The 27548-nt window shown below is 43.1% G+C and overlaps 1 protein-coding gene across 2 annotated transcripts in view; it reads right to left on the bottom strand.

Moving 5' to 3' along the window:
• clrn1 (clarin 1) overlaps window positions 1–27280 on the bottom strand; it is a 42048-nt gene extending 14768 nt beyond the window's left edge. For both annotated transcript variants that reach the window (XM_072254492.1, XM_072254491.1), the window contains exon 1: window positions 27028–27280. In XM_072254492.1, coding sequence (XP_072110593.1) covers window positions 27028–27280 — 253 coding nt within the window. The remainder of the gene's footprint in view (window positions 1–27027) is intronic.
• Between the last annotated feature and the right edge of the window lie 268 nt (window positions 27281–27548).

Raw genomic sequence — 27548 nt, 5'->3', positions numbered from 1 at the left:
GAGACGAAAGCCAGCACAAAGTCAAAACCTAACCACTCTTATCTAAGACCAAGCTGGAATGGAGAAGCACAGGGGCCCTGTCTGATGTCCTGAAGACGAGTTCAAATCCAAACGGCAACAACTGGGAAGGAACAGGAATTCTGAGAAATAGATAAATCTGGAATCATTATTGGCCATGAAATGACTGGGTCGTGGTTAAAAATCCATCAGGTTCGCTCATGTCCTTCTGCAGTATATCTGCCAGAAGACCATAAGACGGTCAGTACTGTGCAAGAGTCTTAGGCATAAATACAGTATATAGCTAGGGTGCCTTAGACATTCGTGCAGAACAGTGATTTATGTATTGCACTGTACTGCTACCGCAAAAAAAAACAAATTTCATGACATGTGAGTGATGATAAACCTGATTCTGATATGGGTCTCCATTGTGGACTGAGAATGGGAAGGGTGTAAGGAGAGGGGAATCATGGTTGGGAAAGGGAGGAGGGAGAGGGGAGGGACTGGAAGCACCAGAGAGACACTCCGTAATGATCAATAATTGGAATGAAATGACCTTGCCTGATGTCTCAGAGCTGGGTGTGTCTGCACCCACACCACCTCCCGCCCCAGTCACTGCTTCTCTGCCACTTGTCCCACGCCCCTCCCGTGGCACTCCACCCTCACCATTCCCAACATCCTTTATACCCGCCAGGTTTACAAATTGCTTTCCGCTCCACATTGACAAATACAGTACTGTGCAAAGGTCTTGGGCATTCCAGCAATATGTACGTGCCTAAGACTTTTGCACACTACTGTAGGCGCAGAATCAGGCCTTTCGGCTCGTCAAGTCTGCTCCGCTGTTCTATTATGGTTGATCCTGGAGGTTTTCGGCTGGTCAGGCAGCGTCAATGGGAAGAGAAACAGACTTACTGTTACCATTAGTAGAGATAGCGATTCAGGTTGATAATCCTTTGTCAGGACTGAGAAGATTAAAGGCAACAAGTGAAACTAGGGTTGCCAATTTTCTCACTCCCAAATAAGGGACAAAAGTAGCAGTCAAATACGGGACACTTGTGTTTACCCCAGGAAAGACTACCATGACCATGAAGCCTTGCGCGGGCACCTGTGTGTGCATGCGTGTACGTGCCGATTTTTTTCCTACAAATTGGTTTTGGTTTAATCTTCCCGATTCTGTTGTGAAACTACACTGTACATACATTATTTCTACTTTATATAGGCTGTGTATTTATCATATCATTCCTGCTTTTACTATATGTTAGTGTTATTTTAGGTTTTATGTGTTATTTGGTATGATTTGGTAGATTATTTTTTTGGTATGGGAACGCTCAAAAATTTTTCCCATATAAATTAATGGTAATTGCTTCTTCACTTTATGCCATATCGGCTTACAAACGGATTCATAGGAACGCTCTACCTTAGTGGGGGAAATACGAGACAAGGGCGGTCCCGTACGGGACAAACCAATTTAGCCCAATATACGGGATGTCCTGGCTAATACGGGACAGTTGGCAACCCTCAGTGAAACTGAGGATGAACAGGACTGGAGAGACAAACAGAATCCTTGTTCTAATGCTGATGAAGTGTCCTCAGTCTGAAATGTTAACTGCTTCTCTCACCATAAGATATAGGAGCAGAATTAGGCCATTAGGCCCATTGAGTCTGCTCCACCATTCCATCATAGCTGATTTATTATCCCTCTCAACTCTTGCCTCTCCCCTGTAACCTTTGAGACCCTTACTAATCAAGAACAATAAATTCCACAAAACTCATCACCCTCTGGCTAAAGAGATTCCTCTCCGGTCCTGCCCTAAACATGACTGCAGATGCACAGAAGGCGGAGGCTCTCGCCTGTCCTCTGAGACAGCTCAGCAACTTGTCACGATCTGTCCAACGACGGGAACTAATCAACATAATTACACAGTAGCTATACCAACACCTGTGAATGCTTTAAAGAAGGCACTGCAATTGTGACTTTACCAATGGATGCAAATTTGGGTGATATCAAATTAGCCATCTGTTTAAATCTTTTCCAGAGAGTTTTTCCATTAGCCCTGAAGGAAAATGTGGAAGGAATGTAAACAAAATGTCCCCTTATTACTCCATTTACATATCTGTTGCACAATGTCAAATTTACCCACTCACACTTAGAAACAAAGAAAACCTACAGCACAATACAGGCCCTTCAGCCCACAAAGCTCTGCCAAACATGTCCTTACCTGAGAAATTACCTAGGCTTACCCATAGCCCTCTATTTTTCTGAGGTCCATGTACCTATCCAGGAGTTTCTTAAAAGACCCTATTGTTTCCGCCTCCACCACCGTTGCTGGCAGCCCATTCCACGCGCTCACCACTCTCTGTGTAAAAAACTTACCCCGACATCTCCTCTGTACCTACTTCCAAGCACCTTCAAACTGTGCCCTCTCCTGCTAACCATTTCAGCCCCGGGAAAAAGCCTCTGACTATCCACATGATCAATGCCTCTCATCATCTTATACACCTCTATCAGGTCACCTCTCATCCTCCGTCGCTCCAAGGAGAAAAGGCCGAGTTCACTCAACCTGTTCTCATAAGGCATGCTCCCCAATCCAGGTAACATCCTTGTAACATCCTTGTAAATCTCCTCTGCACCCTTTCTATGATTTCCACATCTTACCAGGGCCTTGACTTTTCTCAGGAAGCTAAAGCAATTTGGTTCTCCCTGACACTCAGCAATTTTTATTGATGCACCAAAGAAAGCATTCTATCCTGATGCACTTGGGCTTGGATTAGCAACTGCTGTGCCTGAGACCGTAAGTCGTCAGAAGAGAATTAGGCCACTCAGCCCATCGAGTCTGCTCTGCCATTCCATCATGGCTGATTCATTATCCCTCTCAACCCCATTCTCCTGCCTTCTCTCCAGGCAACACAGCCTGATTACACCAGATTTGCCCAAGTTATGGAAACACGGGTTCATTTATTCATTCAGAGATACCGTGTGTAACAGGCCCTTCTGGCCCAACAAGCTGTACCATCCAGCAACCCATCGGTTTATCCCTAGCCTAACCACAGGACAATTTATAATTAACCTACTAACCGGTACATCTTTGGACTATAGGAGGAAACCAGAGCACCCAGAGGAAACACACTCACTCATGGGGAGAACTTGCCATCTCCTAGCAGACGGTGGCAGAACTGAACTCTGATGCCCTGAGCTTAATAGTGTCACATTAACCAGTACACTGCTATGGGGCCCTATACCATGGGTGATAACAGAGCTACCTGTACTCACACTGTAGGTAACACGGCCCGATTACACCAGGACCTGCTCATGATTTTCAAATTAAATCAGAAAGTGAAGGCTCTCATCAGATTTAATAAACATGGATAAATGGATTAAGTGTGGTAACTGTAAGTTTCTTGTGACGACAGGCAACTGCAGACACCTGTAGACATGGCTCAGCACATCACCGAAACCAACCGTTAAATGACACAATCTGGTTCTCAATGTGTAAATTTGCACTGGAATCTGGACTTTCTTACCAATCGCACCCAGACAGACAGAGTAGGCAAGTACACATCAACCTCCCTGACCCTGAACACTGGGGCACCACAGGGATGTGTACTGAGCCCACCCCTTTACCCATGATCGTGCCCCTGCCTGTACCACCACCTCCATTGTCAAATCTGCAGATGACACCACAGTGACTGGATTAATTACAAATAACAATGATAGAGAGAGGAGGTGCAGAAACTGACTGAATAGTGCAATAACCATAAACTTTCACTCTATCTGTCTGTCTGGGTACCATATCCGATGTGGATGTTGGTGACCATGGTTTTCCATATAGATCTATCCTTCGTTCTTTGGATGACTTCCATTTCCTCGATGTGTAACCACCTGGCTAGGCCTTTGATGTACATAAGCTGAGGTCTTCCTCCAGGTTTGCTCTCCTTGATCTTTCCAGAGAGTACGAGTTTTTCTAGTTCATCTTTCTGCATGATGTGTCCTAGGAATCTGAGTTGTCTTTCTCTTATTGTTGGTATGAGTGATCGAACTGCTTGGGCTCTTCTGAGAACTTCTTCATTTGATGTGTGTGTGGTCCATGATATTTTTAACATTCTCCTGTAGAACCATAATTCAGCTACTTCTAGTCTCTTTTCCATTGCCAGGGAAATGGTCCAGCGTTCACTTCCATAAGTCAGGGTAGAATAAATGTAGCACTGCAGTATTCTGTTTTTAGTGTACGTGCTCATCTTTCTGTCTATTAATATGGTTTTCACTTTTTGGAAAGCTTCTTTTGCCATTGCTATACTGTATTTGAATATCTGTGTCGCACCTGCCATCACTTGTTATTAGGCTGCCAAGATATCTGAATTTGTTGACTTGTTTGATGTTTGTATTTCTGATCTTGATCACACATTGTGGGATGTTTGTCTTTCTGGAGATGACCATGCTTTCTGTCTTCTTGGTGTCGATTGAGAGGCCTCTGCGATTACTTTCTGCTGCCACTATAGTGAGTAGTTCTTGAAGTTTTGTTTCTGAGTCAGCTATTAATACAATGTCATCAGCATATCTGATGTTATTTATATTATGGCCTCTAATTGTGAATCCTTTGATGTCTTTGATACCTCTCAAGATATTTTCACTATACAGGTTGAATAAGTCTGGCGAAAGGACACAACCTTGCCTGACTCCTCTCATGATATTCACATACTCACTCACTTCTCCTTCTATTCTGATGGACGCTGTCTGGTCCCAGTATAAGTTTCTTAAGAAACGTATATCTTTCCCATCTATGTCAAGATCTTGAACCATATCCAGAAGATCTTGCTGCCTGACAGTCAAAAAGTGTCAAAACCTTTCACTCATCATCAAAAAAAAAACAAGGAAATGATTACCGATTTCAGGAAACCAAGAAGGTATGAACAAGCTCCACTGCTCAAAAGTGGCAAAGCAGTGGAAAGGATCTCCAGCTTTAATTTTTCAGGAGCTCCCTTGGACCACCAGCACCTCCTTAATAATAGGGAAGGCTCAGCAGTATCTATACTATCAAAGGAGTTTAGAGAGAGCAAATCCACCCCAAAGCTGCTGGTAAACCTTTATTGGTGTGCAATTGAGGGCATATTGACCTACTGTATGGTACACCAGCTGCAACAAGTTTGACTAAAAAGCACTTGTTCAGCACAGACTAAATGGGCCAAAAGGCCTGTTTCAGTGCAGTAGTGTTCTATGACTCCATGACAACCAAATATGGTTCCTGGTCCAAATGACTCGATTCTTTGTCTCCACAATAATAGTCTAGGATTGGACATCATTCCCAAGCTCCAATGGTCTCCGACCAAGACTCATTTTTATTCATCGAAACATACAGTGAAATGCGTCAACGCACCTGAGGGTGTACTAAGAGTAGCCTGCAAGTGTCACCACATGTTCCACTGCCAACATAACATGCTTATAATGCTCAGCAGAGCGACATAGAACACAACAAGCGACAGAGCAACACCAGCAAAACAAGCCCTGTTTGACCCCTTCCCACCTACCCACCCACACACAGTCCTCCGACCACAGAGCTCAGACTCACAGACACTGGGCCTTCAACACCTCCAGTGGACTCTTAGAGATTCGTGTGTATCAGGCCTCGACTTCCAGACTTCAATTGACCTTCGGGCTTTGATCTTCGGTATTGACCCAGAACTCGCCGTTGATGTCAAGTGGAGACCCTGAATGAGGAACCCGAACTCTGGACTTGCCGATGATGGGACCCGAACACTGGGCCTTGAACTCTGGTCTTGCCAATTTGTGTAACTAGGGGGTCACCAACCCTTGTTCCTCCTGCCTGCCCAGATCTCCGATTCTGGAGCCTGCTGACCGTGAGGGGGCCACCAGCCCTCACGCACGATGGTCTGCCAGCCTAACATCCGACCATGGATGTCCCACATCTGGGTTGCTGGCCTTGAACACAGAGTGCTGGTTTCCCCCATATCCCTGCCTCTGAACCCTAACCTGACCTCTAACTCCCCTCTCTGTACCCAAAACCATCCCTACGAACCTTACAACTAAATCTGTGCTGCGACCTCGACTCAGACTGTAACTCAGCGCCATCTTGATCAGATTATGTCCTATTCTCTTCAGACTTCTGCAATCATTTCTGACATCAGACAAGCTCTGTCGAAGCCCGACCTTCAAAATCTCTCACCTCCAGCAGCAGGTTTGCCTTTAGGGGGAAAAAAAACATCCAGCTCAGAAGAGAGCTCAGCCTTTCATTGATTGATATCTCGAGTGAGGAATCTGAATAACATTCAATAGACGTAAACACGAGGAATTCTGCAGATACTGGAAATTCAAGCAACACACATCAAAGTTGCTGGTGAATGCAGCAGGCTAGGCAGCATCTCTAGGAAGAGGTACTGTACCTCTTCCTGGAGATGCTGCCTGGCCTGCTGCGTTCACCAGCAACTTTGATGTGTGTTGCCAACATTTCATAGATCTGGAATTAGATCTCTTCCTACCTTTCTTCAAAAGTGCAAAGAACATCAGGACTGTTTTCCCTCTGAGTCGTCACTGGCCTGGTACAGCGATTGATGAAGAAGAGCTCATCGAATCCACAAGATGGATTGTCACTGTACACACTTCCGAAGGTGCCTTGGCATCAGTTAGGGATTCAAGTCGTCACATTGCAGAATGGTTCAGTATGCAATCAAGCTATAGCTTTTGAGCAAAGGGTTTTTAATCGGAATATTTGTAAGATGAAGACACAACTAATTAACCACAGCACAATTCATTCCTTCCATAGCACAACAGTGTAGTCGTTTGTCCACTTTTCAGCACCAACCATCACTGGCTGGGGTCTCCCTGTGACGATGTGGGTTTCCTCTGTGTGCTCTAGTTTCCTCCCACGTTCTAAAGACACGTGGATTAGAGTTTGTGGGTTATGGACGTGCTATTTGGCACTGGAAGCACGGTTAACGCTTGTGGGCTGCCCCGTCACAATCTTGGATTTGATTTGGCACAAATGGCTCATTTCATTGCATGTTCGGATGTACAGTTAAAACTAAACTTAATTCTTCATCTTACCTTTTAAAAATAATCTGTAAAGTCAACTTCTTAAGCAATTTTCCCAAGTACAGTGGATTCCAGATAATTTGGCCATCAGCTAATTGGGGCCGCCACCATTTAGGTCAACTCTGAAAGAGCAAAACCTAATTGAGAAAGTAGCTGGTATTTCATTCATTTATTTGGGATATCATACTGCTTAATTGGAACAGGAAGCTGTTGCTAAAATTTCTAACCAGTGTCAGAGGTGTGGCTATTAGACACTATACCTTGCTTAGAGTGAACGGTTTTTAAATAGTGTCAGCTGGGTGTGTTTGTGTTAAAAAGCACTGATTTTTGTCACTAATAGTTGGCGAGAAATAAGCAGCAAGACAAATCAGAATGTTTTGCTCACTGTAGTTTCAAGCACTCAGGCTTAGAGATGCCAGAAATGGCTGGGAGTGAAAAAGAAACAATTTCACCACTTCCACAAGAATTATGAAGAATGTGAAGGTATCGACAATCATCTTGAATGTAACAATGAGAACGAAAATTTGGAGAATGCACTGTAGGAAAGGCAGTCCATTATCTACACTAGGTGTCTGCACTGATTTTATTCACTGAGTACATTGAATTAATTCCTCCGTCGATAACTATTAGGAACAAATACACAATTTTATAGTACTGTAGTACTATTGGAGTTCTAATTTGTTCTGTATTTCTTTTAATGCATAATTTCTTACTCAGTTAGATTGTAACTGGTCTTTTTTTTATATCTTTTTAACTATTTCAATGAAACTAGCAAATTGTTGCAATCACTTAATGGGGCCAAAATGTACTCATCCTGATGGGTCCTAATCCACTGTATATGCTCCCAGCATGGCAGATTCTGTCTGTGAAATTTTATACAAAGGTTGCTGCTGATTCACAGCTTGGTGGGAGCTGGTATGGTGTTAGCAACATTAAACAGAAGCAGCAATTTGCTTCAATTTACAGCCACCGTTTAGCAACTCACAGTTTGTTACCCTGCACCACAAGGACTGTGATGCATGTCTCCTATCTGCAAAGCATCTGTCAGGCTCAATCAGCTTTCTTCATGGCTACTGAATGCGTGACATGTGTAGTCCCAAACCAATAAACTGTACCTGCAGTTAGATTGTAAGCTCTCCGTGTAAGTGTTGGTTAGCTAAAGTGTATGTATTTGGTAAATTCATTCAATTTGGGAATACATCAGGTGAAGGAGATAGGGGAAAGCAGAATCTCGGTGGCCACTTTATTAGGTACACCTGCTTGTTAAAGCAAATCGGCCAATCTTGTGGCAGCAGCTTAATGCATAAAAGCATGCAGACATGGTCAAGGGGTATGGTTGTTATTCAGACCAAACATCGGAATGGGGAAAAAGTTTGATTGAAGTGACTTTGACCGCAGAATGATGGTTGGTGGTTGACGGGTTGGTTTGGGTATCTCAGAAACTGCTGATCTCCTGGGATTTTCATGTACAACTGTCTCTAGAGCTTAGAGAGGACTGTGTGAGAAACAGAAAAACATGCAGTGAGCTGTGGTTCTGCGGCTGAAAATGCCTTGCTAATGAGAGAGTTCGAAGGAGAATGGCCAGATTGGTTCAAGCTGACAGATATCAAATATCCACATGTTACAACAGTGGTGTGCAGAACAGCATCTTTGAGTGCACAGCACGTTGAACCTTGACGCAACACTCACAACACGCTGGAGAAGCTCAGGTCCGGCAGCATCCGTGGAAAAGATCGGTCGACGTTCCGGGCCAGAACACTCCGTCGACCGATCTTTTCCATGGATGCTGCCTGACCTGCTGAGTTCCTCCAGCGTGTTGTGAGTGTTGCTTTGACCCCAGCATCTGCAGATTATTTTGTGCTTACATTGAACCTTGAAGTGGATGGGCTACAATAGCATTCCAGCTCCATTCCTGTGACCTGCTACTTAATCTAAGTTGGTAACAGAATAACATTGGAAGATGGTGTTAAAGAATTGAGTAAATCTAAATCACCATATATTTGCCAGCAAAGGCATTAATGAACTTGGATTAAAATAACTTTCCTTTACTGGCTGCTTTGTATGGATCTGAGATCATGAAAGCCACTAACTAAATGTAATTCAGCATTTATTTCTTTATAAAGAGGAAAGACTATCTTTATTTGAAATATGTACATCGAAGCATACAGCGACCTGTGCCATCAGCATCAACAACAAATAGAATCCAAGAGTGTGCTGGGGGACACCCGGCAAGTGTTGCCATGCTTCTGGTGCCATCGCATGCCCACAACTTACTACCCAGTCCAGTCGTCCTTGGAATGAAAGAGGCAACTGGCGGACCGGGAGGAAACTCACGTGATCACGGGTGGTACGTAAAACTCCCTGCGGACAGCAGCAGGAATTGTAGCCCAATCGCTGCTACTTCATCGTGCCGTGTAGTTGCAAGTCGTTCAATTTTTCTGCAAGACCATAAGACACAGGAGCTGAATCAGGCCATTCAGCCCATCAAGGCTGCTCCGTTGTTCCATTTATTTTTTGGTTGATTAATACAGTAATCAGTAATACAGTAGCCCAATAAGCCATGCTGTCCAGCAACCCAACACTAAAAACAATTGAAACAACCTTATCTCAGGACAATTTACTTTGACCAATTAATCTACTAACCAGTACATCTTTGGACTGTGAGAGAGCACCCAGAGGAAACCCTCGCGGTCAAAGCTAAGGTACAGAATTTGATGCCTGCAATTACATAGAGCATTAAATTTTCTGAGGGCAAAAAGAAACAATAAATATTGTCATACCATCTGACAAATCAATCAATCAATCCATCCAACGGATGACAAGCCTGTCAAGACACAAGTATTGCGTCTTTCTATTTGGCTGGCCTCCCGATCATGATAACACAAGATCATCTAGAGCTTCTTGGGGTGAGGAAGGCTTGGTACTTGGGAGTTCGTGGGAGGGAGAGGAGGGAAGAGTGCAGGGTGCAGGGTGCTCTGTAGGACAGGTGTGTAGCCTGATTTGGATTCACTAACCGTTGTTTCATTTGTCTTTATTGGTATGCAGTAAGTCAGACAGCTTCTGTGGAAGAGCTGAGATCCTGCATCAGTTCACTATATTCCTCTGTTCCTTGATCCTTCCAAAAGTTACTGACCACCACTTTATATACTTCTAATGAATTGGCCTCCACAACACACAGGGGTAGAAACCTCCTGAGATTTACCATCCACTGAAAGCAGCTTTTACACACATTTCTGTTGAATGACAAGCACCTTACCTTGTAACTACAGCCAGTGGCCACTTTATGAGGTACCTCCTGCAGCTAATAAAGTGTCCACTGAGTGTACGTTCATGGTCTTCTGCTGCTGTGCCCAGACTGGTCTTCTGCACACCACTGTTGTAACATGTGGTTATTTGATTTACTGTCGCCTTCCTGTCAGCTTGAACCAGTCTGGCCATTCTCCTCTGTCCTCTCTCATTAACAGGACATTTTCGCTCACAGAACTGCCGCTCTGTCGTTTTTTTTCTGTTTTTTTGCACCATTCTCTGTAGAGACTGTTGTGTGTGAAAATCCCAAGAGGTCTACAGTTTCTGAGATACTCAAACCACCCTGTCTGGCACCAGCAATTATTCCATGGTCAAAATCACTTATATCAAATCTCTTCCCCATTCTGATGTTTATTCTGAACAGCAGCTGAGTTTTACTTTAACATTGAGTGGTGGCTGCCTGGAATTCACTGATGGGATTGGTGGCAGAGGCAGATGCATTAGGGACATTTCAGAGATTCCTGGATTAGCATATGGATGAATGAAAATGGAGGAGTATGGACTATATAGGAAGACTGATCATAGAGTAGATAAAAAAAGGACATCAAGCCAAGTCACTTTTTATCAACACACACAAAAAATGCTGGTGAACGCAGAAGGCCAGGCGGCATCTATAGGAAGAGGTGCAGTCGACGTTTCGGGCCGAGACCCTTTGTCAGGACTAACTGAAAGAATAGTCCTGACAAAGGGTCTTGGTCCGAAACGTCGACTGTACCTCTTCCTATAGATGCAGCTTGACCTGCTGCGTTCACCAGCATTTTTTGTGCGTGTTGCTTGAATTTCCAGCACCTGCAGATTTCCTTGTGTTTGTGTTTTTAAAGTCACTTTTTATTGTCATTTTGACCATAACTGTTGGTACAGTACACAGTAAAAATGAGACAATGTTTTTCAGGACCATGGTGCTACATGAAACAATACAAAAACTACACTGAACTACATAAAACAACACAAAAACTACACTTGACTACAGACCTACCCAGGACATCAAAACATTGTAGGCCGAAGGGCCTGTACCGTGTTCTACAGTTCTACGTTCATTCTTCTATACTCCAAACAACACAGACCGCAACTTGTTTAGCTTCTCTTAATAGGATAATTCTCAGGAATTGACGAGGTGAATTTATTTTGGACTGCCCCCGATTCTATTATATCCCTCATTTTAGGTAAGAGAACCAAAACTGATCACAGGAATGAAAGGGTTAAACCATGAGGAATGTCTAATGGCTCTGGGTCTGTCCTCGCTGGGGTTTATAAGAATGAGGGGGATCTTGTTGAAACTTACCAAATAGTGAAAGGCCTAAACAGAGTGGATGTGGAGAGGATGTTTTCAACAGTACAAGAATCTCGACCAGAGAGCACAAGAATCAAAGTTCAAACTAAATTTATTATCAAATAATAAAGCGGAGGATGAAAGGAGACTTGATACAGGTATACAAGATGTTAAGAGGCATAGGTAGAGTAGGAAGCTAGCTCTTTCTCCCCCCAGGGTGGAAATGCCTAATAGGAGGGTGCAATAATTTGAAGGTGATTTGAGTTAAGATAAGGCGGGATGTTAGAGGTAGTTTTTTTTTTTAAAAAAACAGAGTGGTCAGTACATGGATCGCACTGCCAGAGGTGGTGGTAGAGGCAGAAGCATTAGGGACATCCAAGAGTCTCTTAGATAGGCAGGGGTGGCAGAGTGCATACATGTCTCTTCCAAAGGAGCTACAAGCTGCTCCTCCCCTCTGCTAGCCTGCAGGTCGCCCTTGGGCAAGGTGTAACACCTGCTTAACCCCTTCCCTCCACCCCCCCCACACAATCAGGGTCACGTGAAGCCATGGGAGCAGGTGGTGGATGGTCATATGAGCAGCTGGTGCATGTCACAATTCCTGGTTATGCGACCACTGACACCAGGCAGGCAATCTCTAAAGAGTATTGATAACCTGTCTTGTGTTTCTGTGATATCATTCTGGAGGAGCATTGTATCATTTCTTAATGCATGCATTACAAAAGACAATAAAAGAGGACTGCGTGTCCTCATAATCTAATCTAATCTAATGGGGTCACCCATCTTGTAAAGACACTGCCCAGTAGAAGGCAATGGAAAACCACTTCTGTAGAAAATTTCTTTCAGGAACACAGATGGTCAAAGATCATAATCGCCCATGTCATATGACACAGCACATAATGATGATGGTGATGAGGTAAGCACACGGATGATAGAAAAATGGAGGGCTCTGCGGAAGGGAACGGTGAGATTGAACTTTGAGTAGGTTAAAAGGCTAAAGGGCCTGTACTGTTCCGTATTCTTCTCTGTTCGATGTAAGCTGTAAGAAGCTACACAAGTTGGAACTAACAGGCTCCACACACCTACGAATCATCAATAATTTCTGAACATTTGTTAATGACGAGGAATAACTACCAGCCCAATTACCTGCAGGAAGTGGATTGTCATTGATCGCCCTCAACTCGTTCCCCCTTTGCTGATAATATACATTTAAAGATAATTGCAATCTTTCCCTTTAAGAGAAGGTGCCCTTTAGAGATGAACCGGTGACCCAGAGCAGCAGTATATACCATCACCCTCAATTAACCATGACATATGGCTCTTTTTAAAATGAAAGTGTATTGTAGACAGACTGCCATCTTATCCAGTGAATTATCCTTCCAATTTTTCAGAGGAGAGGGGAACTTGGTGGCTTGCATTAAAGTTGAGAGTGGAACTTCACCGATTTCCCTTTGCCCGCTGAGTGAATTCAGCCCCACATTCAATTTGCTGTTTGCTGGGCGCAGCAGAGATTTACCAGGCCGCTGACTGGACTACAGAGCATGAGGACAGGTTGAGTGAGATACCGCTTTTTTTCTTTGCAGTGAAGGAGGATGGAAGGTGACTTGATAGACGTGTACAAGACTATAAGAAGCTTAGGTAGTGTGGTTAGCCCTCACTGTTTTTTCCCCCAAGGGCAGAAATGACTAATATGAAAGGATGCAACTTTAAGGTGATTGGAAGAAAGTATTGGGGGATATCAGATGTTTTATTTTATACAGAGAGTGGTAAGTTTGTGGAATGCACTGCCAGGGGTGGCAGATATTTTAGGGACATTTAAAAGACCTTTAGATAGGCACCATGGTTGAAAGAAAAATGGAGAGCTATGCAATAGGTAAATGTTGGATTGAACTTGGAGTAGGTTAAAAGGTCAGTACAACATTGTGGGCCAAAATGCCTGAGCCTGCTGTACTCCTCTCTGTTCTATGTTGGTTTCTTCATTAAGCCAAGAAAGATCAGGAATTACTGTCTGCAAAGTTGCAGCATCAACCCATCATTTTGGCTGTGGATGGTCAGAGTTACCCAGTATAGTAACAGGCCATTCAGCCCACATTGTCAATGCTGATCATCAAATACCCATCCCTGCTAACCCCCATTTATTAGCGAAAACCAAACTACTGGAGGAACTCAGTGGCTCGAGCAGTTTCTGAGGTTGGATAAAAACTGCTGATACTTTGGTTTGAGACTTTCCATTAGACACGAAACACAGAGAATTCCTTCTCCAACCCAACCCTCAGATACTGCTTGAACTGCTGAGTTCAATTCAAATTCCTGGGTGTTCAATTTACAATGAAGACACAACGGCAGCTATATTTAATTAGGAGTTTGAGGAGAGTCGATATGTCACCAAAGACACTCGCAAATTTCTATAGGTGTACCGTGGACTGCATTCTAACTGGCTGTGTCTGGTATGGGGATGGGAGCTACTGCACTACCTTTTTTGCACTAATTATTTAACTATTTTATTCATATACTTCTTACAGTAAGGGGCCAGCTGGTGGCGTAGTGGCATCAGCGCCGGACTTCAGAGCGGAGGCTCCTGAGTTCGAATCCAGCCGGCTCCCTTGCACGCTTTCCATCCGTGCTGGGCTGAGCGTCGAGCTAGCAACTTGGCCTCGTAAAAATAAGAAAGCCTGCTAAAAAAAAAATGCCGTCACGATGGTGTCCCAATGACTCCACTCGGAGTTAAGGGCTTTCTTCTCTTCTCCCTTACTGTAAATCACCGTTTTCATTATTATAAACTGCTGCTGCATAACAAACAAATTTCATGACATAGGCTAGTGATATTAAAGCTGATCATGATACTGAGTTCCTTCACCGGTTTGTTTTTATCTTCTTCCAGGTTCCAACATCTGTAGAGTCTCTTGTGTCTCCACACACAAGCACTTGACAAGTGGTATTTACTGCTGCCTTCCTGTGGGGAGATTTTATTTTATTTAGAGATAGCGGGCCCTTCCGCCTCGATGGACCCGCCACACCCAATCCCACCCTTGTGGCCAATTAACCCACGAATCCGTACGTCTTTGGTAAGTGGGAGAACACTGGAGCGTCTGCACGAAACCCACAGGGGGAATGTAAAACTCCCTCCAGACAGCGGTGGAATTGAACCTGGGTTGCTGGTGCCATAATAGTGTTATGCTAACCCCTACAGTACCGTGCCCCCATGTTATCATGCTGTATGGTACCTTGTGTTCACCCTGCAAACCCAGTGCAGGTACATTTTTAAACCTAATACTATAATAGTGAACGGCTGAACAAAAACAGCTTGTCTTATTAAAAGGACAGAGTTCAGAGGAACTAGAGACAAGAATACTTCTAAAATATATCTTCCTTTTCACTGCAGCCAACTCTATGAGGAAGTTGAGCCTAGTACTTACTTTGAATCAAGATGTTTGCTTCTGGAGACTAGGTTTGCCTCTGTTCTATCTCACAAATGAAGTCTATGTTGGAATGTTTGACATTTCCTATTCTGTGTATTGCTTAAAGTTAAAATTATCCCCCATACACTGTGTGTAATTTATGTGTGTACATCTAGTTGAAATGATTGTTTGTATCAATAGGTTAATGTAAACTGGAAAACGTTTCCTTAAAACTTCAGATTAACAGATAGATCCTTGAATGTATCATCAGATTATCAGATCATCAGTGATGTAAACTGGGGTCAGTGAGTGTTTCGGGTCTTTTAACATCAGATGCTCTCATCCTGGCAATCCAACCAGGGCTGATCAGGCCCTGGCTTGTGCCTCAGCAGCACTGGTCCATGGGTCACACCTCTTGATCCATTGCCACCCGGATACTTGCTCAGCAGCCTCTCTGGTGGCACTGATGGCTCTTTTATTTGCAGCCCCCATAATGACAAGGAGAGTCGGTTCTACACAGCGAGTAGCCGGCAAAACCTTTACACCCCACTTCTATAGGTTTGCATCGTGCCCTCCTCCCCTGTCTCTGGCATTGTTCTACCAACTCCTGGTATTTGGCTCTCTTACGTTAAAACACCTGCTCAATCTGGTCTTCTCAAGGAACTGTCAGTTCCAACATGTCTCTATCTTAATTTTATGATAATATTTGCTTCCATTTCGTTTCCAGAAATCTTCTGTGCTTTTTTTGTGTCATCGCTGCCTGAGCTGATAGGAGACCTGATACTGAGGTAGGAAATCCTGCTTTGTCCTACTTTGTAAACCAAAGCATAAAGATTCCTCCCTGTAAGGGAGCTCTGCCGCATTGGAGAAGCCATCTTTCATTTGAGGTGCTTGCACTCTGAAATGGCTGTAAAAGATCCCCTGGCAGTCTGTAAGGAAGTACAGGGAGATTTCCCAAACTCCCCACTTGTACTGCTGCAGGATTTCAGCCCAATGCAGCAACAATTCATTTTCCCACAACAGATGCTGCTCGACTCCAGCAGGTCGTTTGTTGCTCTCCTACGCGGCGCCATGGCAGTGTAACCGTTGTGGGCATGGTACGTTGGCACCAGAAGCATAGCGACACTTGTGGTCTGCCCAGCGCAATCCTTGCTGATTTGACGATGCAAACAATGCATTTCACTTTACATTTCAATGTACTTGTGACAAATAAAGCAAATCCTGGCTAGCATTTATTGCTCTGAAAAAAAAATCAATAAAAGCAGATAAAAATTGATTGAAATACTCAGCAGGTCAGACAGCATTTCTAGAGTCAAACTGCATTAAACTTCAGGACGATGACCTTTTCACTAATGGCATGAATTCTGTTTCTCTCTACACAGATGTTGCTTGACTTGCTGATACTGTTGAATTTCAGATTTCCAAGATCTGCAGGATTGTTTTAGAATTTCTAATACAGAACGTGCCACTATCATGGCAATACACAGAAGACCATATGAGGGGTGATCTCATTGAAACCCATCGAACATTGAAAGGCCCAGAGAGAGAGTGGTTGTGGAGAGGATGTTTCTAATAGTGGAGGAGTCTAGGACCAAAGGGCACAGTCTCAGAATAGAGGGACGTTCAGTTAGAACAGAGATGAGGAGGAAATTCTTTACCTGAGGCTGGAGAATCTGTGTGTGTTGAAGGCAGCGACTATACGTCATTAGGAGTTTGAAAAGATTTGGTATGTCAATAAATGCACTCAAAAACTTCTATAGATGTACCATCGAGAGCATTCTGACAGGCTGCATCACTGTCTGGTATGGAGGGGGGTGGGTGGCTACTGTACAGGATCCAAAAGATGCTGCAGAGGGTTGTAAATTTAGTTGGCTCCATCTTGGGTACTAGCCTACAAGGTACCCAGGATATCTTCAGGGAGCAGTGTCTCAGAAAGGCAGCGTCCATTATTAAGGACCTCCAGCACCCAGGGCATGCCCTTTTCTCACTGTTACCATCGGGCAGGAGATACAGAAGCCTGAAGGCACACACTCAGCGATTCAGGAACAGCTTCTTCCCCTCTGCCATCTAATTTTTTAAAATATATATTATTTCTATTTCTTGCACGATTTTTAATCTATTCAATATACGTATACTGTAATTGATTTACTTTATTTATCATTATTTTTTCTTCTATATTATGCATTGCATTGAACTGCTGCTGCTAAGTTAACAAATTTCATGACACATGCTGGTGATAATAAATCTGATTTTGATTCCGATTCTCAATTCGTTGCCACAGATGGCTGTGGAGGCCAGGGAGAATTGATATTTTCTTGATTAGTCAGGGCATCAAAGGTTATAGGGAGAAGGCAGGGGAATGGTTTGAGGGGATAATAAATCAGCCATGACGGAATGGGCTGAATAGTTTAATTCTGCTTCTATGTCTTATAAAACTTAGGAGGAGAATTTGGTCCAGAGTGTGGGCTGCCATTCCTCTTTAAATCTGCCCAATGACTTGATATACACTTACAATACAGGTCGTGGAAGCTTTCTGTGTCCAAATTGGCTGGCTCAAAAGGTTAGCGAGGCAACTGTGCTTCAAAACTCACAGACTGTAAATACCTTTGGGATGTTCTAGGAGGCATGCAAAAACTGAAATCTAAATGCAAGTCTTTATTTTTAAACAAGCCCCATCTAAACTCATTAGTAGTAGGGACATTACCACGGTGATTTGTGAAATACCACACTTCATCTATTTGTATTGTCTCAGAGAAATCTGCTTGACAAAAATCCAACTAAACCTCCCCATTAATTATTTTAATGAACTCAACCTTATTCACAAGTCATGTCAGTCTCACTGAATGCCATTATGCAGATGGTGAGTATCTGGGCTGTATTTCAATCTGCAAATGAACACACACTATGAATGGCAAATCAAACACAGCAATGGAGATTAAAGGAGGACAGGTCTAGCTGTTGATCAAATGTACTGTGTTTTCTGCATGTCTGCAATAAAGATGTACTGTTATCGAAACGGCTTATGTGAAATCAGTTTGAGAGAAATATTTTGAGAATCCAATGTGAACTAGCACCGTGTACAAACTGAGAATGTTAATAGATTACAGAACAAATAAGGGAGATTGCGATCTTCCCGTTCTTTATAAGTGAAACACCCGCAAGCTATCTAATGTAAATACATGTAAATGTATAATAAATATCTTATTAACATATTATTAATGTTTGCTGCTGAAACTTTTCATCTTATGAATCCTATCTTTTGTAACAAAACCAGCTTTAGTTGAAACAATAACCGCAAAATCTTTTTATGCAGCCACGAGGGATTACAGATGAAGATAAAGGTTAGCTCTTGTTGTCATATGTACTTCGAATCATACAGTGAAATGCGTCATTTGCGCCAAATCAGATCGGAGAAGATTGTGCTGGGGGCAGCCCTGCAAGAGTTGCAATGCCTCCAGCATCAACATAGCATGCCCACAACTTACTAACCCTAACCCGTATGTCCTTGGAGTGTGGGAGGAAAGCAGAGCATCTGGAGGAAACCCATGCAGTCACAGGGGGCACATACAAACTCCTTACAGAGAATGGTAGGAATCGAACCCTGATCAGCTATTGCTGTAAAGCGATTGTGCTAACCACTACACTACCATGCCGCCCCTTATAAACAAGTTTTATGAGCAGTTACTGTGTGATAACAGCTCAGCATCTGCCCTCCGATGCATCTGTGACTAAATAGTGTAGATCGATGGACATTGATGGACATTCAGAACTTGTTCCTCTGATGTTGCCAGCCCTGGGTTCCAGCTTAGAATGACAGCACAATGAAATATTAATTCTGGATTCTCTAATTCTGAATTAACATGCATGTATTACCGTAAAAAAATTGTCACTTTAAAGCGAGGAAATCATGTTTCCCAGTGTGAAATGTCTCTGCTGCAGAAGATGGGGGTGGGGGGGGGGGGTGGGAAGATGTACAAGATTACATGTTAATCTGCTTTGCTTCATCTGCTTTTGAGATAAGATGATAGAGCCAATTTGGTATAAATTTAAATTGGTCTCAATTCAACATAAAAAAGATGTGTTAGAAGTGTTTCTAAATACCTGAGGTATTCTGTCGTGTTAGGTGGGAGAGTTACAAATGCCAGGGATGTCCATAATCTTGTTGGATGTTGTAATGGGAAATGGCGTTATTTAGGAATAAAGGCAGCTTGATTTACTTGGCATTCTCCTGCCTCTGAGTTGGAGCATAAGACATTTTGTCCCGTGCAATACTTGAGTAATAAATATATACTGATGCAAAAGTGCAGGATTGGGGAGGAACAGCACTGTCACAGACTTTTTAAACATAGACCATTAGAACACAGTACAGGTCTTTTGGCCTATAGAGTTGTGCTGACCTTCGAACATACTCTAAAATCAATCCAACATTTCCCTCCCCCATGGCCCTCCATTTTTAAATTACCTACATGCCTATCTAAGATTTTCTTAAATACCCTTAATGTACCTGTCTTTACCATTACACCTGGCAGGGTGTTCCATGCACCCACTACTCCCTGTGAAAAGAAATTACTTCTGACTTCCCCCCCATATTTTCCTCCAATCACCTTAAAATATCCCCTTGTACCCCACAGCCATTTCCATCCTGGGAAAAAGTTTTGGGCTGTCTGCTCTATCCATGCCTCTCATCATTTTAAACACCTCTATCAAGTCACCTCTCATCCTCCTTTGCTCCAGAGAGAAAGGCCCTAACTTGCTTGACCTATCCTCATAAGACATCAGAATCAGGTTTAATATCATTGGAAATATCACCTTCTAGTCTAAGCAGCATCTTGGTACCTTCTCTCAAGCTTCCACACCCTTCTTATATTGAGGTGACCAGAAATGGACTGGATATTCCAAATGTCTTCTAACCAGGTTTCAAACACACTTAGAATAAGAGTTTAATTAAATCCAAGTCAAATCCATGGGTAACAATAATAAATAGTACTGCTTTTATATCTTCTATTGTTTCAAGTAGACCTCAGACTTCCTGGAAGTCACTGTGGGAAAAGATTTACTGTTTGTCATCAGTTGCTATTTCGGAGAGAGTCCGGTGTGTAAAATAAAGACTATTTTTTACTTAATTGGCTATTATTCAAAGCCATCTGAAGAACTAATGCAGTGCTATATACAATCAGCCACCAGTTTATTAGGTACACTTGTACATCTGGTTGTTAATGCAAATATCTATTCAGCCAATCATGTGGCAATGACTCAGTACATAAAAGCATGCAGACATGGTCAAGAGGTTCAGTTGTTGTTCAGAGCAAATATCCGAATGGGGAAGAAATGTGATCTAAGTAACTTTGGCTGTGGAATGATTGTTGGTGCCAGATGGGGTGCTTTGAGTATGTCAGAAAGTGCTGATCTCCTGGGATTTTCCACACACAACAGTCTCTCGACCAAGGGTTTCCGACCTGGTGTTCATAGACCCCTTGGTTAATGGCAGGGATTCATGGTATAAAAAAGGTTGAGAACCCCTGCTCTAGAGTTTACAGAGAATGGTGCGAGAAACAAAAAACATACAGTGTGTGTTAGTTCTGTGGGCAAAAACACCTTGTTAATGAGAGAGGTCACGGGGGAATGGCCAGACTGGTTCAAGCTGACAGGAAAGCAACAATAAAAACTAACCACGTTACAACAATGGTGTGCAAAAGAGCACATCACGTTGAACCTTGCAGTGGATGGTCTACAGCAGCAGAAGACCACACTGAGTTCCACTCCTATCAGCCTCGGCGAGCACAGGCTCCTCGAAACAGGACTGGTGAAGATTGGAAAGGTATTGTCTGGTCTGATGGATGTCATTTTCAAAACTGTGACATGCAGCTGGTATGGTCAGAATTTGGTGTAAACATGAATCTATGGATCCACCCTACCTTATGCCTTGTGTCGATAATTTATATTGGTGTTGGTGGTGTAATGCATGATACTATCAAGTGATCACGGACCAGAATCTCTAAGGAATGTTTCCATCACCTTGTAAAATCCAAGTCACAAAGAATTCAGGCTGTTTTGGGGGCAAAGGGGACCGAGTACTGGGAAGGGGTACCAAATAAAGTTGCCACTGAGTGTAAATGCAATAGTATTATCATTTGAAAATCTCTTCTAGAAATGTATCTTTACAACTAAAGCTTACAAAAAGAGTCATTTTTTGGTTAAGTGTTTTATTCTTGATGTCTATGTTCCGTTCTGGATGAAATAATTCAAAACATTCAGTCTGCACTAGCTCAGAATGATTGGACTGATCTGGACTGCATGCAAGTGCCCTACATAACCCCCTGATTTCCTCTGGGACTGTAGTTAACCAATTCATAAATTTTGAGTGAAGCTTCTTGTTCATTGTAAACCATGGAGCTTACCCTAGGGATAAAACTGTGGGCTGTAAATTCTGCATCTCGTTTCTCTTACCCTTTATTGCCTGAAGCACTACATCACTCCAAAGGGAATAACTATCCTGGGTGATAGGAATTTTAATGACCCATGAACGTTTGCTTGGCATGTTCAATGCAATTCAAAAGCCCATTTGGCTGCTTCAATTCACGGAAATTTGTACTTTGTAAACCACCCCTTTCCTCAATTATTCTCCTAACTTAATGATGCAATATAGCAGCTGTCAATGGGACTTTAATTGAAAGCTGTTTTTATTCAAAGGAAATGTCCTTATTGATTGAGGAATTGCAAATTTGAATTGTTGAAGTGAGCACGTTAGGCAGCATCTCTGGAAAGGAATAAAGAGTTGACATTTCAGGCCACGACCCTTCAACGGGACTGGAAAGGAAAGGAAAGGGATAAGAAGCCAGAATAAGGAGGTGAGGAAGGGGGAAGGAGGATAAGGTGGAAGGTGATTGGTGAGACCAGGTGAGCGGGAAGGTGGGTGGGTGGGGGAGCGGATGAAGTGAGAAGCTGGGGAGCGATAGGTGAAAAAGGTAAAGGGCGAGAGAAGAAGGAATCTGATAGGAGAGGCGTGTGGACCATGGATGCTGCCTGACCTGCTGAGTTTCTCCAGCATTTTCTGTGTGTGTAACACTGCAGAAGTTCTTGTGGTTATGTTAAAGTGAGTATACAGTTATATTCATATTCATAGAAATTAACAACACAGAAATGGTACCTTTTGGGCAACCTCACCCATGTCGACTGTAATTCCTGTAAACACCAACCAAAAACAGAAGAGAAATTACGTCTGGATAAACTTGGGCTGTTTCCTTTGCAGTGCCAGAGGCTGAGGGGAGATGTGATAGAGGTTTATAAGACTATGAGAGGCACAGACAGAGTGGACAGAGAGTTTCTGTTTCCCAGGATCAAGATGTCTACTACTACAGGGCATGCATTGAAGGCGAGAGGAGCAAGTTTTTTCACTCAGAGTCGTGGATGCCTGGAATGCGCTGCCTGGTATGGTGGCAGAGGTAAATATATTCGAGACTTTAAGAGACGTTTGGATAGGCACATGGATGTGAGGACAGTGGAGGGATTTGGACTTTGTGTAGGTCGGAGGGATTAGTGTTTGGGTGTTTTTGATTTGTTTTTAAGCTACTTCGGCACAACATTGTGGGAGAACAAAGTGCCCGTTCCTGTGCTGTACTGCTCTATGTTCTATCTTCTATATAGTGTAGATCCACGTGTGAATTCAGTTCCTGATGTTTGCTGGATATCTAATTGGTGCAGTGGCTTTGTCTACAAAACAATCTGCTTGTAACTCAGTGCTGAGTTGCCAGCCAGGATTAGAAAGAGCACAGGAAGATAGGTCTGTGCACCATGTAGTCATACAATAGGGGAAACGGGTGCTACTGTAGTTGACGGAATCAGAGCATATTGTAGGTTCAGGAGATAGGGATGCAAGTCCGAGCTGTTATGCTTTGTAACTTCAAAACATTAACCTAATTAAAAGGAAAAGATGGAGAATCCAAAATGTGAGTCTTAGTTTGTACTTTACTTTAAGCGCGGAGCACACATATCATGTGGTAACGTGATAGTCATAGTCATAGTCATACTTTATTGATCCCGGGGGAAATTGGTTTTCGTTACAGTTGCACCATAGATAATAAATAGTAATAAAACCATAAATAGTTAAATAGTAATATGTAAATTATGCCAGGAAATAATTCCAGGACTAGCCTATTGGCTCAGGGTGTCTGACCCTCCAAGGGAGGAGTTGTAAAGTTTGATGGCCACAGGCCGGAATGACTTCCTATGACGCTCTGTGTTGCATCTCGGTGGATTGAGTCTCTGGCTGAATGTACTCCTGTGCCCAACCAGTACATTATGTAGTGGATGGGAGACATTGACCAAGATGGCATGCAACTTGGACAGCATCCTCTTTTCAGACACCACCATCAGAGGGTCCAGTAGATGACATGCAATTCACGTATTTTCACATAGAACCCATAACAAATTATTTAAATGAATAAGAATGATTATACAAGATTACACAAATATTACTGAATTATTAAGTACACAACATGGCAACCAGCATAAGTAAGGTATCCACAGCACAAGCTTATGGTCCCTTTACAATGGACCATGAAAAAGCCAGTTTTGTACAGAGGCATCATCTGTATTCTCATTAAGTTGAAACATAGAAAATCTACAGCACAGTACCGGCCCTGTGCCGAACATGTCCCTACCTTAGAACTACCTAGGCTTACCCATAGCCCTCTATTTTTCTAAGCTCTATGTATCCATCCAGAAGTCTCTTAAAAGACCCTATTGTTTCTGCCTCCACCACCGCCGCCGGCAGCCCATTCCATGCACTCACCACTCTCCGCGAAAAAACTTATCCCTGACATCTCCTCTGTACCTACTTCCAAGCACCTTAAAACTATGCCGTCATGCTTGCCATTTCAGCCCTGGGAAAAAGCCTCTGACTATCCACACGATCAACGCCTCTCATTAACTTGTACACCTCTATCAGGTCACCTCTCATCCTCCGTCGCTCCAAGGAGAAAAGGCTGAGTTCACTCAACCTATTCTCATAAGGAAGTCCGTGTGGGCAATAGAACTTGATTGGAGTTGAATGTTAGTCTTGGACACTATTTGTACAGTGACTCTATTACAATAATATTTTAATATGAATTGTCTCCTGTTGGGTTGACTTTACAGAAGAAGAACAGCATTCACACCACGGTTTTTACGCGTGTGTGTATGTATGTATATATATAAATATATATAATGTTGACGTGTATGTGGGGAAGGGGATTGATTTGTTGTTGTTAACTTGTTTTGTCCTGTCGTTAGAGTCAGAGTCATAGAAACAGGCCCTTCGGCCCATCTAGACTGCGCCAAACCATTTAAACTGCCTCGTCCCATCGACCTGCACCCAGACCATAGCCTTCCATACGCCACTCATCCAAGTACCTATCCAAATCTCTCTTAAATGTTGAAATTGAAATCACATCCACCACTTGAGCTGGCAGCTTGTTCCACACTGTCACCACCCCCTGAGTGAGGAAGTTTCCCCTCATGTTCCCCTGAAACATTAGAAACACAGAAATCTACAGCACATTACAGGGCCTTTCGCCCACAATGTTGTGCCGATCATGTAGCCTGCTCCAGAAACTGTCCAGAATTTCCCTGCCGCACAGCCCTTTATTTTTCTAAGCTCTATGTACCAAAGAGTCTCTTAAAAGATCCTGTTGTATCCGCCTCCACCACCATTGCTGCCTATACGCTGGGAGAAGTCCAGCCAGATGATCGGACTTTCCAAAGTGTGGGCGTGAGTTGGCAGGTAAGCACTCTTGATGGTGGTGTAACAGAAGTCGAGTGTGTTGGCTCCTCTAGCTCCACGGGTGATATGTTGGTGGTAGTTGTTCAGAGACTTCTTCAAGCCGGCCTGGTTGAAATCCCCCACAATGATAGGGAGGGCATCAAGGTACGCTACTTAATGCTTGCTGGTTTCGGAGCTGAGCTCCTCAGTGCCTGCCTGACGTTGGCCTGAAGTGGAAAGTAAACTGCAACCAGGGTGACGGTGGAAAACTCCCTCAGCAGATAAAAATGACAGCATTTGACCGCTAGGTGTACCAGGTCAAGTGAGCAGGACTGAGACAGAACCACCACATCTGTGTACCACAATGAGTTGATTAAAAAGCATACACCGCCCCTTCTGCCTTTAAAAGACTGAGCTGTCCTGTCTTTACAGCGAATGGTGAAGCCATTGGGCTGCAGCTTTGTGTCCAAAATGGTGGGGATAGCCATGTTTCCATAAAGCAAAGTACACAGCAGGACCTTTCCAGTCCTGGTGAAGAGTCTCGGTGTAAACTGCTGACTGTTTATCCCTCTCCATTGATGCTGCCTGACCTGCTGAGTCCCTCCAGCATTTTGTGCGTGTTGCTCTGAATTTCCAGCATCTGCAGACTCTCTTGTGTTTACGGTTCAACTCTAATCCAGTTTAAGGTCATGTGCACAAGGAGAGTGTACAAACGAAGTAAAATTTGTAGCAGCATTCAGAGACACAACACCTGGAATATAAATTACACTTACATTTGAAATGCAGTGAAGAAAGAAAAAAGGGTTGTGCACAATCAAGACATTAGTAAAAAAAAGGACACAATCAGAGACAGGTCTATGACAGTGCAAGAGATGATGCATAGTGTTCCATTGCTTAGGTCGGATTAGGGTTGTTCTGGTTGGTTTAAGACCAGAATTCTACTGTAGGAGCAGAATTAGGCTATTTGACTGGTTAAGTCTATACTGGCTTTCGATCATAGCTCATAGCTGATTTATTTTCCCTCCCAACCCCATTCATCTGCCTTCTTCTCATAGCCTTTGACACCTTGACTAATTAAGAACCGATCAACCTCCACTTTAAATGTATCCAAAAACTTGGCACATCTGTGGCAATCAATTCCACAGATTCACCACCCTCTGGCTAAAGAAATTATTTCTCATTTCTGGAATAAAGAGATGTTCTTTTATTCTGAGGCTGCACCCTCTGGGCCTAGACTACGTCACTATAGATCCTCTTCAGGTCCACTCTATCTCAGCCTTTCAACATACAAGAGGTCTCAATGAGATCTTCCTTCATTCTTTTTAAGCTAGTAATTAAATGCTTGACTAAATTAATTCCTTCTGACTTCACAAGGTCCATATCCCTCCATCCTCTGCACGTTTTTACACCCATTTAAGAGCCTCTTCATCACCTTTGATCCTTCCGCCTCCACGACCACGCCAGGCAGCCCATTCATGCACGCACCACGCTGTGTAAAAAAAATTTCTCACATATCTCCTTTGAATTTATATCACCTTCACCTTGAATGCACACAATCTGTTTAAATGTCTAATTCCAGATCTTTTATATTGATCCCAAAAGAAATCGCCCTGACACATCATATTTTGCCTTTTGTGTCTGCATCCTTCTTGGAGAAAGATATTCCGAGACTGATCATTGCACTTAGTATCTTAAATTTTAATCAAAATTCCTTATCTCTATCTAACGAGAGTTGAGTATTTTTAATATTTTCAGAATCAAGTTTAATATTTCTGGCATATATCGTAAAATTAGTTGTTTTTCGTTAGCACTAGAGTGCAACACATCATAATTTTAAAAACTACAAATTACAATAAGTGTATGTTCTTTATCACATTTTGCCATTTATTGCTACGTATTTATGTTTGCATTTGCACAGTTTGCTGTCTTCTGCACTCTGGTTGATCTTTCATTGATTTTGTTAGTTACTATTCTATAGATTTGCTGAGTATGCCCACAGGAAAATGAATCTCAGGGCTGGAAATGGTGACATCGTATATACTCTGCTGGTATAATTTACTTTGAACTAATTTATATATAAGAATGGGAATTGCAGTGCTTTTCCCCATTGAAAACTGCAGAAATATTTTCTCTAAATATCGACATGAAAAGATCCACAGATTTTCTTTTTTTGTGATATATATGTATTAAAACACTTCTGCGGTAAGACAATTGTCAAAAAAGATAAAGGATGGAATTTGCCCCGGACAGGGCGATCGCTACCGTATATACTCACAGGTGATTTGAAAGCTTCTTCCGCCGAGACCACATTGTCGGAGCCTCTGGCCGTGGAAAATGCCGTAGCGGATGGCCCCGATGAATTTGTGCAGTTCTGCTCCCGAGGCATTGACCAGTTGCACTCCGGTCCTGCACAACAAGGAGCCTTCGACCCAGAAGTGAGTCCCAAGCGCCACGAGTGCCGTCAAGGCAGAAGCAAAGCTCAACAGAGCCCCTCCGCAGAAAATCACCCTCTTTCGTCTGTTGGCCATCCTTCCCCTCGTTTGAAACTTCCCAACTTGCTGTCTCGCACTAAACCGCGACTTCGAGTCCCCTTCTGTCACTGGAAGCACATTTTTGACAAACAGTATTTCCAGGGAGAGAGGATGGTTAACCAATTAAACACTCCTGATGAATAGAGCAAAACTATGCCTGTGGCTGGATAAAGGCTTCCAAAACCAGTTGCAGTCGCTAATTGCCCACAAGATATTGCGAACGGTCACAGGGGAACAACAAAAGGGTTTCAGATTTCATCGAGAA

The sequence above is a fragment of the Mobula birostris genome, chromosome 4 (assembly GCF_030028105.1).
Source record: "Mobula birostris isolate sMobBir1 chromosome 4, sMobBir1.hap1, whole genome shotgun sequence".
NCBI classification, from domain to species: domain Eukaryota; kingdom Metazoa; phylum Chordata; class Chondrichthyes; order Myliobatiformes; family Myliobatidae; genus Mobula; species Mobula birostris.
This window is presented reverse-complemented; position numbering and strand designations above follow the sequence as displayed.